We start from the raw sequence: 20,546 nt of genomic DNA on the forward strand, positions 1-20,546 counted from the left end.
CATTCTACCTTAATTAGTGTTCAAAGTCCTCATGTTTCCCGGCTTAGGAAAAATATGAAAGAGACCGGATTTGAGGGAAAAGGTAATTTGATCCGGACGTGAGGAGGTCAAAGTGCCTATGGGGCACCCAGGTGAAGCTGTCAGAAGATCGGATGCCCAGGAAGGGGGTACAGGCTGCATAGACAGATGGAAGTGTCTGCCGCACACAGGTGGTAAGTGTAACCACGGGAGCAGAGGAATTCCGGCAAATCTGGAGCACAAGAGCAGGTGCTCAAGAAGAAAGATCTCAGGAACAACATCTAAGAGGTAGCTGGAAAAAGAACCACCTGCAAGGAGCAGCCAGAGAAAGTCATACAATGTAAAAGGGAAAACGGAAGGACCTGGTGTCAGGGAAGACAAGAGCAGAGAAAACATCCGGAAGAGCAGGTAACACTCAAATGAATGCCCGAGAACTCCGTCAGATAAGGTTTGAGAGAGGAAATCAGGAGGTCACCCTGACTCCGGTGTGACTGGGGCCGGACCGGAGACCTGAAGGCAGTGTGCTGAGAGGAGAGCAGGAAGGCGGAGGCAGGCAGTGGCCACCTCTCTGAAGGAGCCCCGTGTGTGCTGCGGCCACACACACGGAAGCAGTCACGCCAGCAGTACGTGTTCTCAAGGGCTTTCTAGGCAAGTAACACACCCCATCTATCTACGGATTCCAAAGAGCTGGTACATAGCGGGGACCCGACTGTCTAAAAAATGAAGACCCTTGGCTGGCCATGGAATGCCAGACGCTGGTAACTGGGTGTGGCTTCGTTTACTAAAACACTTCTTTTTTTCACCATTTGGAAAAAGGAACACTTCCTAGTTTATCCCATCATCACATGGTGTCATAAAAATAGCAAGCTTATTTGAGGAGAACCCTAAACATGTGAAAAATAGGAGACAAATAAAATAGAAGAAAAAGTAATGAGATTTATCATTTTGGAAAAGAGTAGAAAAGCAGAAAAAATTATAATGCACACTACGTATTCAATTCTGTTTTTATAATATTTAATATAAATGTGTAATGTTTGTAATGTATAATAGCATTAAATATTTGTACTATAAATAATTATAAAAGAAAATAAGAAAACCAACCCCAAATCACTTACCATCTTCCCACCGTCTTTTAAGACTTTCTGGAAAAGCCCTTTCTATCTTATATGTCAACACATCACCATGGACAATTCTCAGTTTTCCAGGTGCTGCATCGGAAAGCATCTAGTTTACAAAAAGATCAATAAAATGAGTTCATACTTTGGAGAATAGTGAAACACACACACTCTCTCTCATTCTCTCGCTCTTTCTCTCTCTCCACACACACACACACACACACACACACACACACACACCCCTGCACCCAACATAAAACTTGATTCTTCATGGTTTAAAAAACAACCACCACCACCCAGATGCAGTCCCCTAAAGCTTAGGAAGTTTAAGAGCAGGGGCGAGTACATGTATCACTAACATCCCTTCTAAAGGAGATATTTTCCACATCAGGTATCACCTCAAGAGGCTCAGACACCCTCGGCCCCAAGTTAGGAAACTTTTGCCCTGAGCACCCCTTGGTGCTGCTGATTCTCTCTCCTAACCTCCTTCTTGCCTAATTCTGGCCACTGGTAGGAAGGATGAAAGAAACATCATAGAAGCCAGAGAAGAGACCCCGGACCAAGGCACCTACTTCGTAGATTACTCCTGCCTTTGGGTAAATTCCGTGCCTTGCACATGCTCCTTTACGGCATTATGACCTACTATCTCGTAATTGTGTATAGAGAGGTTTCTTCTCCCTGTGATAACATATGCTCCTTAAGGGTAGCACCTGTTTCCCATCTATCTTAATGTCCCCTGCGGCTACAAAGTGCATAGTAGGTGCTTCACATTTTTTGATAAGTGAATAAGCGAACGATCAACGATAAAACGGGAAAACTTCTCCTCCCAGCCTGAGATTTGAGATTCCCAAAATTTGTAAAGTCAAGAAACTTGCAAAAAATTATTTCACTGATAAATCGGGTAGAATTATACAAGTAACACTTCAAAAATACAGTGCTGAAATGCTTAAACTGGTAAGAAGCTAAACATTTCAGTTTGGGAATCATCTAGTCTGGTATATTTAGTAATGGTAGTTTAGCAAAAAAAAAATTGTGTATCTCCAATACTATCGTACTTATAGATTATTTTAAATTACCAAATTTGCTAAAACTTAATCTGATGAGTTCCAGACAATAAATCATGGAAAACATAGTAACTCCAACATACTATGAATAAAAAAGGAGGTAACTCTCTTTGGGACAGGCTCTTATTGCATAAAAACTATGCATTTAATGACTGCATTTACCATTAATGAAGAATATTAGTTGTTTTCTATAATTCTGCTTCACATAATTAAAACAAATTTGCATACCAAAAACAAAGAAGAACTAAAAGCTTATGCTTCATGATCGTATATATAGAAAGTAATAAAGTAATTAGTAATTAAGACTCAAACAAAACAAAACCATGTAAACTTAGATCTTTGGCATTAATATACATGCTCTGATAACCACGTTTGAAATGTTAATTTTTTAACATTTAACTGATACACACTCAGCTGCATACCAGAAAACTGGTGTAACACACGTTAACCTCCCTTTCCTAGGTTTAAAGTTGTATTGCTAGCCTATTTCTTTAGGATTGCCCTTCAGACTTAAGTCTCAGCCAATGACAAAGCAAATCCTCCCAAGACTACTCTGTAGCTTGATCTTCCCCTTTCAGACTCCCCACTGAGGAAGAAATGAATACTGGTGACCATAGCTTTCTGTGAAAGCCTTGAAGCAATTATGGGGGGGAAAAAACGCCATACAAACTGAAATGATAGTATGAATGATTACAGACAGTAGCCACTTAAACACCTAATGATATTCAGCAATGACACACATTTTCTTACCAACCACTAACAGAGAATGATGTTTTCATTACCATGACAGTGGTTGGGGGATGGCGGAGAGGTGGGAAAGATCACTAGTACAGCCAGAAGAGCACCCCTGCTTTACACTTTAAAACCCTGACGGTGTTAGCTCTTAATGTGCTCAAAGCACAGCTGACTACAAATGCAGGCACCCGATTATAGTCAAATGAGTATTTTTACAGACACTCGTAAGTTGTTCCATCATTTTTATTTTAGTTTTTAATGCCATATCCTTCCAAAATGAGATTTAAGTCAGTTTAGAGTAAAAGGCATTCATTAGATAAGGCTGTAAAAGAAGAAACAGAAAACCAAACAATGAAAGAAGCAGGTATGTAAATCCTACAGGTGTTAGGTCTGACAATTTATACACTGAATTATAGAATTTTTACTCTCTACTGGAAATAATTATACTAAGTCTCCAGGAGAGAAAATGTTTGTTTTTTTTCTTCCTAGCATTAACTTTTGTGAGGGGTATATGGAACAAAATAATATAGTGAATGCCTTTAACAAAAATGAGGAAACAAATGCAGGAGTATTCTTCATATGGTCACTTAAAAAATCTCTTGAAGTCAAGGTTTTAGAGATAGCTTTTCTGCAGGGGGCAAGCACCTAAGGTCCACCTAGGTAATTTGTTGGTGATCTCATTTGATGAGGAAATTTTTTTTTACGTTTATTTATATTTACTTTGAGAGAGACGGAGAGAGAGAGCACACATTCAGGGGAGGGGCAGAGAGAGTGGGACAGAGGATCCAAAGTGGGCTCGGTCCCGACAGAAGAGACACCGATGCGGGGCTCAAACTCAAGAACCAGAAGATTATGACCTGAGCTGAAGTCGGACACTTAACCGACTGAGCCACCTAGGTGCCCCTGATGAGGAAATAGTTTATGCGACTTTTGGAACTTACGCACAACTAGAAATTCCTTGAGAACAAAGAACTATATCGAATGGCCATTTGGTATGTTTTATGCCACCTCTCATGGTGGGTGAGGGACTCCTGGCAGCCAGCATTGTAGAGTGAGCTAAAGTATTAATTACACAGCCTGGTGATATTACCTTCTTCCTGACCTGTTACATAGTAGGAACCCAAACACTGTTGAAATAAGTGCTAGGCAAACTGTTAGGAAAACTATATGAGAATGAGGGAATCTATAATACAGAATGATAGGTGAAAAACAATTTTTATTCTTCTGTAGAACACACAGAAAAGACTAATGCTATTATTCAAAAGGAATTTAAGATAATGTTACAATAGATATTTTTTTTTTTTTAAGGAAGAAGATGACAGCATGACTTCAAAAAGTCTCCTCATTTTATTTTTTAAACAGGACCAAAACATGCATGGCAAAAACTCATGTACTCAGTCTCATCAAGGATTTAGAGATTTAATAAACTTTATATTCAAACAGTGCTTACTCCTTTCAGTGTTAACATTTCTTAAAGAGAAACTTCTACAGTAGCCTATCTTTTTCTTGTCTGATTGCTATGGCTAAGATTTCCAGCATTATGTTGAATAAAAATGGGGACAATGGACATCCTTGTCTTGTTCCAGATCTCAGAGGAAAAGCTGTGAGTTTTTCACAATTTAGTACAGCATTGGCTATGGATTTTTCATAATATGGCCTTTATGATGTTGAGATATGTTCCCTCTAAATCTACTGTGTTGAGTTTTTATCATGAATGGACATTGTACTTTGTCAAATGCTTTTTCTGCATCTATTGAAATGATCATATGGTTTTTATTCTTTCTATTAATGTGATGTACCATATTGATTGATTTATAAATATTGGACTACTCTTGCATTCCTAGAATAAATCCCACTTGATCATGGTGAATGATTTGCTGATGAATAATAATGAAGTAGCAGAAAGAAAGTTAAGGAAACAATCCCATTTACAACTGTACCAAAAATAACAAAATTCCTAGGAATAAACTTAACCAAAGAAACAAAAGACCCATACTCCAAAAACTAAGAAACCCCGATGAAAAACATTAAAGATGACACAAATGGAAAGATATTCCATACTCCTGCATTGGAAGAGACAACATGGTTAAAATGTTCACACTACTTAAAGCAACCTACAGATTCAATGCACCCCTATCAAAATACGAACATTTTCACAGAACTGGTACATATTACCCTAAAATTTGTATGGAACCAAAAAGACCCCAAATAGCCAAAGCAATCTTGAAAAAGAACAAACCTGGAGGTATCACAACCACAGATATCAAGATATACTGAAAAGCTACAGTAACCAAAACAGTACAGTACTGGCAAAAAAAAAAAAACCAAAAAACCAAAAAAACATACATGGATCAATGGAGCAGAACTGAGAGCCCAGAAATGAAACCAAGTTTGAAAGGTCAATTAACCTTTGACAAAGGGGCAGGGATACAGTGGGAAAAAAACATGGTCTCCTCAACAAATGTGCTGGGAAAACTGGACAGCTACATGCAAAAGAATAAAACTTGACCACTTTCTTACACCATACACAAAAATAAAATGGATTAAAGACCTAAATGTGAGACCTGAAATCACAAAACTACTAGAAGAAAACACAGGCAGTAATTCTTTTGATATTGGCCATTTAAAAAAAAAAAATTTCCAGATACATCTCCTCAGGCAAGGGAAACCAAAGTAAAATTAAACTACTGGGACTAACCAAAATAAAAAGTTTTCTCACAGTGAAAGAAACCATCAACAAAACACAAAGGCAACCTACTGAATGGGAGAAGATATTTGCAAATGATAGATCTGATATGGGGTTAATATCCAAAATATATAAAGAACTTCTACAACTCAACACACAAAAAACAAATAATTCTATTGAAAATGGAAAAAGGTCTTTTTCCAAAGACAAGATACAGACGGCCAACAGACACATAAAAAGATGCTCAACATCACTAATCAGAGAAATGCAAATCAAAACCACAATGAGGTATCACTTTATACCCATCAGAATGGCTAAAATAAAAACCACAAGAAATAACAAATGATGGCATGGTGGAGAAAAAGGGAATCCTTGTGCACTGTTGGTGGGAATGCAAATTGGCACGGCCACTGTGGAAAACAGTATGGAGGTTTCCCAAAAACTTAAGAATACAATTTCTATATGACCCAGTAATTCCACTACTGGGTATTCACCCCCCAGAAACTAAAACAGTATTTTGAAAAGACATATGCGCCCCTATGTTTTCTGCAGCATTATTTACGATAGCCAAGATATGAAAGCAACCCGTGTCCATGGACAGATGAATGGATAAAGAAGATGTGGTGTATATATATACGATTATTATTGAGGCATCAAAAAGAATGAAATCTTGCCATCTGCAGCAACATAGATGGACCCAGATGATAGAATGTTAAGTAAAATAAGTCAAAGAAAAACAAATACCGTATGATTTCCCTCATTTCTGGAATTTAAGAAACAAAACAAATAGAAAAGAGGCAAACAGAAAAATTCTTGAATACAGAGAAATAACTAGCGGTTGCCAGAGGGGAGTTGCGTGGGGGAATGGGTGAAACAGACAAGGAGGATTAAGAGTAAACTTATCTTGAGGGGCGTGGAGAAACATAACGAACTGTTGATCATTATACTGTACACTTGAAACTAGCACAACACTGTGTTAATTATACTTCAATAAAAAAAAAATTTGTGAAAAATAAACAGAAAAAGTTACAGAGGGAAATCTTGCTATACAATATCACAAAATTCTCTTCCTTAAGCCAAGAACAATGAACCCAATTTCACCCTTTTCTTGACTAGGGGTCATTGTTGCCTGTAGAGTAATGGCGTCAGTGGTTATGATCCCTTACTACTGCGCTTTTTTTCAGTTTTATGTTTGCTTTTTATAGCTTTTCTGCCACAGTAATAACTGTCACTTCTTGCTATTGTCAGTGGGTCTGCTTCTAGCATTGATCTACTTCTAGTGTGTAGTGGACTAGGAAGTCACTTTGGTTGTAAGCCACCTTTTACTTATTTGTTGAGTTTTGATTAACTATGGCCGTAGCCATATCTTAAAGATAAATTACATGTGTGAAGTATGTAATCATGCCACGACAGAAAGTCAGACCATCTTCCCTTTTGTAAAATTTGCTAGAGATGAAAGAATTTAAAATTTTACGGTCTCTGATGAAAAACAGCTCCTTTTGCCAGGATGACTAAACTACAGATCCCTTTAGAAGACGACAGAGAAGGGGAATAATTATAATAGCAGCCATTTACTGGCTACTGGCAATATGCTAGGCTCTATATGCCCATCTCTTTACATAAATTTCTTACCATCCTTGTAATGATCACAAACAATAACTATTATCGTCATGCTGCAGATGAGAAAGCTGAAGCTAAAACAGGTTCACAACAGCAAGCTCAAGATCAGAAAGCTACTGAGTGCCTTATCTGAGATCTGACATCAGCCAATTTGTTTCTCAATTCTGTGAACTTTCCATCCTACCTATCAGGTAGAAACAATCACTGTTTACCTATTATAAAACCCAGAGGCAATACTAACAATAATCATGACCTCCTATCTCCAAAGTTCCACAAAATAAACACATAATGACTAAGAAGAATCCTAGAGCTTCTTATTCTGGCTAAGATGGAGAACAGAAGACCAGATAGTCTCTTTTGGCTTAAACAGATAAAAAATAGACGAAACTACAGTTTTCAGACACTGGACAGCAGGAAAGCAGGAAATCCTGCAGATCCAAGAATCTCAAGGACTCTCAACACAAAAGAAACACGAAGAAAAGGACACTAAGGTGCACCGTGATGAAACTGTTCAAAACCAGTGAGAAATCTTAAAAGCAACCAGGGAAAAAAGGCAGAGGAGCAAAGATAAGAATGACAACAGATTTCTGGTCAGAAACAATGCAAGTGAGAAGACCGTGGAGCCACGTTTTTAGAGTACTAAAAGAAAACAATTGCCAGTATGTTTTTCAACAACAAAGGCAAAATAAAATACTTCTTCAGACATACAAACACTGAAAGTTCCACAAAACTTACAAAAAATGCTGAAGAAAGTCTTTCAGGTAGACAGAAAATAATACTAAGTGGACATACGGATGAGGAGCACTCAGAACAGTAACCATATGGGTAAATATGTAACAATTTTTCTTATTATAGTTGACCCTTTAACAACAGGGTCTGAACTGCACTGGTCCATGTATATGCGGATTTCTTACAGTACTATAAATGTATTTTCTCTTATGATTTTCTTAATATGATTAGGATAATAGGAATATGATATGATTTTCTTCTCTCTAGATTATTTTACTGTAATAAACAGCACATAACACATGTAACATACAAAGAATGTGTTAAGTGATTGTTTATGTTATTGGTAAGGCTTCTGGTTAATAGTAAGCTTTAGTTAAATTTCTGGGGAGTACAAAGTAATACGTGGATTTTCAACTGTGCAGAGGTCAGTGCCCCTAACCCCCACATTGTACAGAAGTCTACCATATTGAAACCTCTTTAATATAGCATTGACTGTTAGAACAAAAAAAAACATTGTACTGTGAAGTTTACAGCATGGAGAAGCAAAACACAGGACGCCAACAGTACAAAGGCCTGACAGGGAGAAACACATTATTCTAAGATTTGTATGCTACACATGAAGTGGTATTTTATTACTTGAAGGTGAACTGGGATATGTTAAAGATGTATACTATATACCTTCAATAAACTACTAAAAATAATAAAGAGTTATAGATAAAAATTGCAGTAGGCCCAATACTGGCCCCACAAAATGCCCACATCCTAATCCCTGTGACTATGTTACTTTATATGGTAAAAGGACTTTGCAGATGTGATTACAGATCTCAGAATGGGGATATTATCCTAGATCATCTGGGTGGACCCAAAATAATCAATCACAAAAGACTTTAAAAGAGTGAGTCAGAAGGATCAAAGTCAATGATAGATGTGGAAGTTGAGAGGTCCATGAGCTAATGAATGCAGGTGGCCTCCAGAAGCTGGAAAAGGCAAAAAAAACCAATTCTTCCCTGAAGCCTCCAGAAAAGGAACATGGCCCTACTGACTGACCTTCATTTCAGACTTCTTATCCCCAGAACTGTAACAGAATAAGTGTGTGTCATTTTAAGCTGTTGTGTTTGTGGGAATTTGTTACAGCAACAATAGAAAACTAGTACACAAATGGACGTGGTCAGATTGGTGAGAAAAAAACAAGACCCAATTAGATGCTGTCGATAAGAAATCGACTTTAAATATGAAGACATACAGGAAAGGATGAAACTGACATTAATCAAAAGAAAGCTGGCATGGTTATGTTATTATCAAAGTAGATTTTAGAGGAAAGAACATCACCAAGGATCATGATGATCATTTCATAATGATAAAGGAGCCAATTTGTCATGAAGACCTAACAATCCTAAATGTTTATGCACCTAATAACAGTGTTTCAAAATAGATGAGAGCAAAACTGAGAGAACTGCAAGGACAGACCAACAAATCTGCACTTAAGAGATTTCAATACCCCTCTCTTAACAACAGAACAAGCAGGAAATCACTAAGAATACAAAAGGCTTGAATAACTCCAACTTGACTTTACTGAAATTTCCATAGCATCCAATACAAGAATGTATATCCTTTACAGCAGAAGGCATATTCTGCATAAGGAACATTTACCAAGATTGATCATGTGTTACACCATTAAACAAGTATAAATTAATTTAAAATGATTTTAAGTCATGCAAAGTAAGTTTTCTTATCACAATGGAATTAAGTTAAAAATCAGTAACAGAAAGAGGAGATCTGAAAAACAAGCTAAATGATACACTTCTAAATACTCTAAGAAGTCAAATTAAGAAATTAAAAGGGAAACTGGAATTGAAGGTTTATATGGAAATTCTCAACTTCTTTTAGAAATCTTTCTTTAGGTATAAAATCTCTAAAAAAATTTTTTTTTAAGTAAATCAGTATTTTGAATAAATGAAAATGAAAACACAACACCTCAAAATTTGTAGGATTCTACTCAGGTTGTATTGAGAGGAAAATTATAGCACTTAACATCTATAAGAAAATAAGAAAGGCTTCAAAGAGAAAACCTCAGCTTCCACCTTAAAAAAATATAGAAAGAACAAATTAAACCTCAAGGAAACAGAAGGAAGAACATAAAGATTTCAGAGCAGAAATCAGTGAAATAGAAAACAGAACACAAGACAGAAAAATCAATATCAAAAGCTTTTTTTGTTGTTGTTTTTTCAGAAGATCAATAAAGTTGACCAATATGTAGGGAGACAAAATACCAATATCCGGAACGAGAGAGACTTTATCACCACAGATTCAATGGATGGTTGGCTTACCATTAGAAAAAAAAAAAAAAAGATCAATATAATTCACTATATTAACAAACTAAAAACAAAAAAAGCCATATGATTATCTCAATAAACTCAGAAAAAGTATTTCTGCCAATACATTATTTAAAAAATATATATATTAAAAAAACAAACACCACAACCTCTCAGGTAGCTAGAACAGAAAGGATCTTCCTCAGGCTGAAAAAGGAGATCTAGGAAAACCCTACAACTGACATCATACTTACTGGTGGAAGTCTGAATGCTTTCCCTCAGATCAGGAATGGGCAAGGATGTTTAACTGTACTGGAGATTCTAGCCAAGACAAAAAGAAATAGAAGCAAACAGACTGAAGTGGAGGAGGTAAAATGGTTTTTACTATAGATGAAATGATAATACATGCAGAAAATCCTAAGAAATCTACAAGATAGCCACTAATAAGTGAGCACAGCAAGGCTGGAGGATACAAAGTCCACTCCCAAAACAAATGATATTTCTACATAGTAGCAACAAACAAATGGAAATTGAAATTAAAAACCAATACCAAGTATAATAGCATCAAAAAACAGGACATAGTTAGGGATAAATTTGACGAAAGATGTGTAACACTTGAATACGTAGAACTGTAAAACACTGCTGACAGAAATTAAAGAAAATCTAAATAAATGGGGAAATATACTATGTTTAAAGATTAGAAGCCTAGATCATTAAGATGCCAGTTCTCCTAAAAGTGATCTAGAGTTTTAATCAGGCTTAAAACAAAACAAAACAAAACAAAACAAAAAAGAGGGAATTTATGATTTAATGTTAAAACTATATGGAAATGCAAAGAACGTAGAATAGCAAGAACAATTTTGGAAAAGGCAAGGTTGGAAGACTCAAATTACCTGCTCTCGAGCCTTACGATAGAACTACAGTAATCAATACAGGTTGGTATCAATGAAAAGAGAGATCTAGAACAAGAGAAAAGAGCTGGAAGTCCAGGAACAGACCAGTGTACATAAGACCAGCTGAGTTTCGACAATATTAACAAGCCAATTCAGTAAGAAAAAGATACAATTTTCAACAAACGATGCAAAAAAATGAACTTCTACTCCCACCTCACACTACATACAAAAGGTAACCCAAAATGTATCATAAGCCTATGTGCAAAATCTAAAACTTTAAAACATCTAAAAGAAAACACGGAAATTCTTCGTTCTTGTTTTGGCCATTATCTTTAGCGTAAGATGCAAAAAGCATCAAATTCAAAAGGAAAAACAACTGATAAACTTTACTTTATTAAAACTAAATTTTACTCTTTGAAAGACACTGTTAAATGTCTAAGAAAATGACAAGGTAAGTCACAGCTGAGGAGAAAGCATTACAAAACACGTAGCTGACAAAGAACTTGTACCTAAACTACATAAAGACCTCTTACAATACAATAATATGAAGACAAAACAAAAAATGCTCAAAATATTTGCACGATTCCCCAAAAAGATGTACAGATGGCAAATAAACACACGAAAATATGGCCAAAATTACTGATTAGGAAAATGCAAATAAAAGCTACGTTAAGATACTGTAAGATACTGTTATACACTCGCTTGGATGGTTACAACTAAAAAGACTGACCACACCAAGTGTGAGGAGCATGTGAAGCCATGGGAACTCTCACGCACAGCTGGTGGGAATGATAAATGGCACAGCCACTTTGTAAAACAGTTTGGTAGTTTCACAAGAAGTTTAACGTACACCTGCCATAAGACTCAGACATTCCACCTCTAGCTCTTTACTCAAGAGAAATCAAAGTATGTACTCACACTAAGACTTGCATGTGAATGCTGATGATTGCTTTATATGTAATTGCCAAAAAATAAAAACACCTCCAAGTCCACCAACTGGTGAACAGATTTATAAATTTGGTATATCCATACAGTGGAGTACTAACTAGTCAGCAATAAAAAAAAATTAAACTATTGATAATACTGCAACATGGATTAATCTCAAAATACTCATGCTCAGTAAGACATCAGACAAAAAAAAAAAACAAAAAACCACATACTGTATGATTTCATTTATATAACATTCTGAAAAATGGAAATTCCCTATATTGACAAAGCAGATCAGTGGTTGCCCTAAGACAGGGAAAGGGAAGAGGGAGGGCTGGATTATAAAGGAAAATGAGGAATCTTGAAGGTGATGAGTGTTCATTTTCTTGATTGTGGTAATGGTTTCATGAGATTATGTATTTGTCAAAACTCAGTAATCTGTACACTTTTAACAACATGTGCAGTTTACTGAACATTAATAACTCAATAAATCTGTAAAACAAAGTATTTAGTGCAGTAAACCCTCCATATTGTTATTAATATACAAAATCCTTAAAACAAAAAATGAAGAACCCAGATTATTTACTTCAAGGAGAACATGTTATTTGTGACGTTATCTCCAATTCAGAAATGGGGGAAGATTTCAAGTTCTTTGAGGTATTAAAAAAATCTCACTCCCCTCCAAAGCAGAGACAATCGGCTCAGCCACAGAAATGTAACAATAAATAACTAAAAAATAATAAAGACCTCACCCTCCCCCCCCCAAATGCACAATCACAAGAGAATGCTACAATATTAAGAGAAAGAAACCCTGAATGTCCAATGCTGGTTCAAGGAGGTGGGACAAAGCTCCAACATTCCCACAGCACTAGGGATTTATTTTCCAGTGATCCAAAGGAATAACCTTTCTCCTCTACCTCTTTCCAGATTAGCAGTCTCATGATCAATCTTTAATTAATAGAAATGCCCAAGGCACAGGGATAATAATTTAATTGATTACTTATATCGAAAAATACATTGCATGGTTAACTAAGTATGAGGCATTCATTTAATCCTCATTACTATCCTACAAGCAAACTGAGGCCTTGAGACATAGTTACCTGCCCAAAGTCATACACCCAGTAAATGGTAGAGCCTGAAGTCAAACCCAATCTGATGCTGCAGTCTGTGTTCTTTAAACACAAAGCTATATTATAGTACTTTCACATATCAGACATGTTTTTTTACCTTACAACATGCTGATGGTGAAACCTGTATGTTAGTACTGTGTTAGTAACTGTGTTAGTAACATACTACTGTATTTAGTAAGATCCTAAGATACCTCCTATATTAAGATATAAGGTGCCTTATAAGTAAGATGCCTTATATAGTGAGATATAAGATGCCTTATAAGATCCTAAGATGATATTATAAGAATTGGATCAAGACACAAATGACATACTTTCAGCTAGAAGACATTTTATAAATTATTACAATTTCTTTAAAAAGTAATTCTATTAGCTCAGAAACCACTAAAATGGAATCCTTTAAATAGATCACACCTTCTGCCTTTATTCATTTTCATGATTAATTTAGTACCTCTAAATGAAAGTGGTTTTACATATTGAAACCTTCTTTACAGGAAAAAGAAATCTATGTGATATTTTAGTACCCAACATTTCTTTTTAAGGCAAATTCTTTTCCTGCATATAAGACACTAAGAATTAATTTTGCTTCTTCTACAGAAACATGTAAGAAGACAAGTACACATTTCTTGCAGAGTAATTTACCTTGAAAGAAATCTTTGTATTCAGAAAAAAAGGTCACAAAACTTTTTAAATAACCAACGCCACACAATTATTCATTCTCGCGATTAAATGATCTCACCGTCGTGAGATGAGCCCTGGGTCCGGCTCTGTGCTGACAGTGCAGCGCCTGCTTCAGATTCTCTCTGCCCCTCCCCCGTTCATGGGCACACGCACGCGCACCCTCTCTCTCAAAATAAATAAAAAATTTTTAAAATGACACATTTAGTTGGCTGATTAGATAGACACATAAAGTCAACCTTTTATTTTCCCACTTAAGACATTATTGAACACCTGCTATACTCCAGGCACTGTTGCACGTGGTAGAGAAACAGCAAGGAAGAGAACACACAAAAATCTCTATGCTCTTTGCAGTACATTCCAGGCGGGGGGAGGTAGACAACAAATAAGAACATACAGAAAATGTATCCGATGATGATCAATCCAACGAGATAAATAAAACAAGGCAGGGGTTAGGAGTGCAGGGGCTGGGGCAAGCATTTGAAAAGAGAAGGGTGTAGTTATCTTTTAAACAGCCCCTCTTCACGCATCTTTTGTTGGGATCAGAGAGGAGAGTATGTAAATTAAGGTGGGGATGAACAGAAATTTGATTCACCCCCTTGCCTTATGAGAAAGAACTGCACATAACAGATGGGAAGACTGAGGGTTAGGAAGTCTCTTCAAGGGCAATAAAGTCAGAAGAGTATTCTTATGTCCAGAAAGGGCTAGATGAAAAAATCTGAGGGGCGCCTGGGTGGCTACCGACTCTTCATTTCAGCTCAGGTCATGAGCTCAGTTTGTGAGTTCAAGCCCCACGTCAGGCTCCACACTGACAGCACGGACCCTGCTTGGGATTCTCTCTCTCCCTCTCTCTGCCCCTCTCCTGCTCATGCTCGCTCTCTCTCTCTCTCGCTCTCTCTCTCTCTCTGTCAAAATAAATAAAACTTGAAAAAGAAAAAACCTGAAGGGAATGACATAATGTGCTTCAGCTTCTTTTTATTATCTCATGATCTCACTAAAAATAAAATATTCCCACTTTCACTTCTAATTGAGATGCAGACAGTTCTCGAAAGAAAGTAATTCAAAGCAAAAAATCAGTATTAAATTCCATATTTGGTCAAGGAATATGCACCATATGACAATCCCAAAATAGTTATAAATCTAAAACCAATTCTGTCAATAGTGTAAAAATTAGATAAAACTAAATTTTATATAACTTTTTAAAGCAAAAACTAGATGTAGCCAAATAAAATCTGATAAATAAAAACTCCTTTAAAAAAAACAAAACAAAACCCATCACATGCACACAAAGCCCTAGATTTTCAAACAAACTTCCTCAAACTGTTCTGGCAGAAATTAAAAGTTTTTCAATTGTTGCATACACAAGCATTAGGATGTACCAATTGTAAACCAATTTGTCTCTTGTATGATAGTAATAACGCAGATAACTTTATTTTTTGGTTACACTCAATAAATTGCTGCTTATCTAAGCCAAAGGCTAAGGGCTCTTCTAAACTTTTAGAATTACAGAGGAATCAAAGTTCCTTAAGCCATTAAGTGCCCCCTGTAAAGAATTCCCTTTACAATATCCCTGATACAATGGGTTCCGCTGTTTGCTACCACTTAAAAAAATGTAAGTCCCACCTTATTTGAAATCCACATCTGCCTCCCTCAATTCTTACCTATTTGTATGATTTTTTTTTTTCTAGAAATCAAAATAAGCCATTTTCTTCACTGCCACCTTTCATAGGCAGCTCTGAATCCCCTCACTCAAAGATCCTCTCCTCGGAAACACGCCCAGCTCCTTCAAATATTTCTCATATAACAGCACTTATTGTCTCATTTCATTCAAACCTCATCTTAAACCTACGTGCACAGTGGTACCACTTCACTTCTTTGCCTAAGAAATTCTTAACAAATGCCTAAGCTTGACAATTAGTCTCTCTTAAAAGAAACCTCGGTTTTCTCCATCTTTTGCTTATAGAAAGGATTTTCTGAATCTAAATGAAGTTCTCAGAAGTCATGCCAATAGCGGGGTCATTATTGGCATTAATTATTTTCCTTAGTTTTGAAGGAATGGGCCAGAACATACATGGCTATTAGATTAAAAAAACAGATCACACAAAACTAGGTTAACATTAATACAGAAAGCAGGTTTATTCAAATAGTGGGCAACAGACCATGTGGGGATGCTTGTTAGAAATGCAATTCCTAGACTTCTCCAGACCACAGAATCAGAATCTCTGGAAAAGGATCTGGAGATCTGCAGTTTGAGGAGCAACCTACACAATCTTTGGATATCCTGAGGTTAAAGAATCATGGACTGAAGATTTAAATTGGGTTTTTACCTCCTAGAAAAGGCATTTTAAGTCTCTCACCTGTAATCCAGGAATAAATCGACTATCCTTTTCAACCACCAGAAGTTCAGTAACATTGGCATTGAGAATGGATCTTGTGATTCCCCCTGGCCCAGGGCCCACTTCATAAACATAAGCATTTGTCAGATCGCCAGCTTTCCTTACAATTTTATCTAGGAGAGAAAAAAAAAAAAAGTTTTAATTATCTGGACAAATTTCAATGTATAGAAGTTAACAAAAAAATAATCTCCACAAATTCTTATCAACCATGACTTAACTAATCCTTTACACCATATTTATCTAGTTATTTAACTCTTAGCCTAAACCAATAAACATGTAGTGGCCATCCAATATTCTACCACATTATAGTTGAATTGTATCAGTCCCTTAGGAAAAACAGGATTATCATGACAAAACTTCCTAACTTAAATGTAGTTAACACTGTATTTTCTATCCATTCCTCTGCCAAACCAATCAATTCCTAACAACTGACCAGCTAAACCATCCCTCTACACTTGCCAGGTACTGAATATTTGAATAAGACCAGTTTCACATTCAGAATTTCTACTGCTCCCAGTTATAAATTCAAAAGCAAAAAGTAATGGCAGTCTCCTTTTTTACCTATAGACCTATAGCTGGTCAACATGGCCATAGCAACAAGTTCCTAGATCATAGGATTAGCAGAAATTTACAGATTCTTGGTCACTTTTCTGGAAAAAGCTAAACTTATACCTGGAAGTTTTTTAAACTTTGCAAATATGCAAATTGATATGGAAAAGTTAATGTTTTGAATTAATCAGCCTCTTTAAGCAGACATTAAGAAATCATGAAAAGGATTGTGGCAATCGATCATAACTTCTGGAATAACATACAATGGGCTGGTCTTACTGACGGAGATAATAAAATCCAAGTAACTGGGGCTCCTGGGATTGTGGGAACTTAGCCACTGAAAACACACCAGCACTTCTCTGCAGTGTTCACTGGGATTGTACAGTACCATTTTTGTAGGCTTAAACGCAGTAATAGTCTTTCAACCATCCAAAAATAGTTTGCCTTCTGACTGGCTAGGACGGAATTAGTACACATCCCCAACCATTTGTTTTAGGTGGTTTACAAGCTTTCTCCCATGCATCTCAACAATCCTTCCAACACATTAAGAACTACTATCCCAATTTAACTTTTCATTTGTTTCATTTGGGCAAGGTCATTTAGAAAGCAAATGGGAGAGAAGGGACTCCAGCTCAGGTGTAAATTCTAAAGCAATCCTTCCTCCATTACAGACCCATGCCCTTCAGAGGGTACAGGGATGATTATTATCCCTTTCAGAAGGAAAAGGCGTAATGAATTCAATATTCTCATTTTTTTTTAATGGAGAACTAGGATGGTAGGCAGGTCAGGGGCTCTGCCCTCAAACTTTTCAGGCACATTCAAATACAAATGAATATCAAAGAGGCACTGTCAGTTCACCAAGCATCTGCTCCCACCAGAGCTTCCCACCGCAGACAGGTACTTTAATCTCTTACTCTGGTTCCCAGAGAAGAGAGAATAGTACCTAGATTCCAGAATTTATCCCCGGGGAGAATAAAGACTCACATGAGATACTATAAATGAAGAATTTTTTTTTTATATTAAAAATATAAGATCGGGGCACCTGGGTGGTTTGGTTGGTTAAGTTTCGGACTCTTGATTTTGGCTCAGGTCATGATCTCGTAGTTGTGGGATGGGGAGCCCTGAGTCTGGCTGAGCATGGAGCCTGCTTGGGATTCTCTCTCCCTCTTCCCTGCTCATGCTCTCTCAAACATTTAAAAACATACATACAAAGATCTCTATTTTCAGCCTTGAGAATGGTGCTTTATGTCTATCATATGTGACTAACAACTGGCAATGCTGGCTCTGGTCATTTCTAGGACTAAAGAATTTTAGAAGCAGATAACCCTTTAACGCTCGGGAAGGAGGGGCCCTCCTCCAATTAACATAGGAGAACCTGAAGCTTAGTTTCTACTGGCAGAATAAAGACTCCACATCCCGTTATTGTGCTTTGTAAACTCTACTTCCTTTAATTGAAAATGAACTTCTTGAGTATGATTCGTTGATCTTTTTAGCTTCTAAAGGGGGCCAAATGGAATATCAGTATCTCGAATACTCTACTGCAACAGTGAATTAGTGGACACATTTGTAAGACAGGTTAGTCTTACAACCTCACCTTCTAGAAGTATCACTAAGACACAGGAGCGGTGGTTAAACGCATGCATACGTTTGTCACCAGACTCTGCACTTCAAACTAGTTCATTCGATGGCACGTGAATTTTACCTCACAAAAAGCGACTTAAAATCTGGGACGGGAACAATGTAAACCTACTAAAAAACGTAAGCCCCTTGCGGAAAGACGTTGCCTTGTTCACTCCCAAATTGCACCTCCAGCACTAGCACAAAGTAGTCTGTTTGACGTGTACTTTACTGACTATTTGCGCCCCGCGGGTTTTGCATTCAACAAGTAAGCGTTTAAGTAAGTAATCCCATGAGCGACCCACTTTCCGACGTGTTCTCGAAGAACTCCCCGCACTAATTGAAATTCTAACTTCGGACTGCATGAAAATCAAACCTAGTGTTAATGCAGCAAGACTCGCATTTCCACAACCGCCTAACACGATACGCGACCCCTGCCTCCCCCAGGGTTTGCTCGGCGTCTGTACCACCTGCTTCCCCTGGCCCACGGCAAACCCCCGAACACGCCATTCCGCGAGCAAACAACACATTCCACGCGTCTCCTGAGCGGGGCTCCGGAGTTCTTCAGCGCAGAGCGGTAGAAGGACCTGACCTAAGGCCCGCTGCACACTGCCTGACCCCAGATACCCGCCCGCAGGATCCGCGCGCAGACCCCCGGCCCGTGTCCCCAGGGATGCGGGGAAGACAGCCGGGGAGAACTGAGAAGACAGCCACCTGTCAGCCTCAAGTCCAGGAGAAAATTCTGGGATAGCTGCTTCACCGCTTGCAGCCTGAACAACTTAATGATTTCTCGAATCGTGGGCAACGGCGGAAGGCGGAAAGTGCTCAGCGTCCCAGAAGCAGCCATAAGGCCCCGCGAAACCACCCAAGCCACTTGACTAGTTTTTTCACGCTGTTCTTAAATCGTCGGGGAGGGGAGAGGGAGGTGGCGGGAGTCTGGGAGCGTTAAGGCCCGCCTCCGAGCCCGCCTCCCAGCCCACCTCATTGGTCGGATGTGCCTCGCCGGAAGCGAGGAGGGCAGACAGGAAATCCGGGTGCACGCAGAGCTCCGGCTCCGCGTCTAGCTAAGCGCGGTGCAGGCTGGGTGTACGCTGCTTTTTCCCTCGGCGGGCGGGGCCTCTCCCGGGTGGGAGGTGGCCAGAGCGGCCCGCGGAGGCGGGGCGAGGCGGGGCCTGGACTGGAAAGCGCAGGCGCGGATATGAGGATGGGTGGAGCCCCGCACACGCCGTGGTGAATTCTGTAGGGTGGACGTTCCTTCTTTCCCCTCTGTGGGTAATAGTGGGAAAGCCAGTGATTAGAGGCAAAGCTATTGGTGGCTAACAATTCTCTTTTATGGTGGGTGATTTTAGAACCTTAGCACTGCAGGTGCCGGATGGCAGGTTTCTAACTTCTCTCAGCCTTAGTTTTTTCATCTGTGAAATGGATGTATCTGCCTTAAAATTGCAAGCACTAAATGAGAAAGTTGCCGTGTGTGCAGATTCAGAACATAGTGCAATGCATGGCATATGGTAAGCCCGCAATCCATGGTGGTCGTTGCTACTGTAATGATGTAGCAGATGAAGGCGACCCAGAAGGTTAAAGGTTTTGAACACAGTACAAAAGTGAGAAGGCTAGAAGTAGAATCCAATTCTTCTGACCCTTCTAAACATACTCTGTCAAGGAGAAAAGCCGCCTTGTTGAGAGTTCGGGAAGTGTTTTCATGTATATTGAATATCGGTTTTTGAGCCTTTCGCTAACAGTCTTACATTACTAGTCTCAGGTCAGAGAGGAGGAAACAAAAACTTAGGTGATATAAATTAATTGATATTCACAAAGCTAGAAAATTGTGGAACCCAGATCCAGTCTAAGTTTCTGGACATGAATGGTGGCGGTTCTTTCTAGTCCTCTGCCTTTGCATTGACTACCAGTTGCCACTCCTTGTTTACTTTCCCAGAGCTTTCTTATTGCCCCTCCATGCTCCAAGTATTGCAGTCTCTTGCATAACCGGAAAGGTAAGGATGAAAAGGAAGGGAAATAAACGTGACAATACTAATAATAGCTAACATTCCCTGAGGTTTTCCAAAAATACCACGCTTCACAG

General features: G+C 38.2%; 1 protein-coding gene across 1 annotated transcript in view; it reads right to left on the bottom strand.

Moving 5' to 3' along the window:
* The window catches only part of TFB1M (transcription factor B1, mitochondrial), a 64,974-nt gene extending 45,547 nt beyond the window's left edge, over window positions 1–19,427 (bottom strand). Inside the window, exons 1-3 of the mRNA XM_045500117.1 lie at window positions 19,181–19,427; window positions 16,262–16,413; window positions 1,134–1,242 (exon numbers count right to left, since the gene is read on the bottom strand). Coding sequence (XP_045356073.1) covers window positions 1,134–1,242; window positions 16,262–16,413; window positions 19,181–19,313 — 394 coding nt within the window. The 5' untranslated portion in view covers window positions 19,314–19,427. The remainder of the gene's footprint in view (window positions 1–1,133; window positions 1,243–16,261; window positions 16,414–19,180) is intronic.
* Between the last annotated feature and the right edge of the window lie 1,119 nt (window positions 19,428–20,546).

The sequence above is a fragment of the Leopardus geoffroyi genome, chromosome B2 (assembly GCF_018350155.1).
Source record: "Leopardus geoffroyi isolate Oge1 chromosome B2, O.geoffroyi_Oge1_pat1.0, whole genome shotgun sequence".
NCBI lineage: Eukaryota > Metazoa > Chordata > Mammalia > Carnivora > Felidae > Leopardus > Leopardus geoffroyi.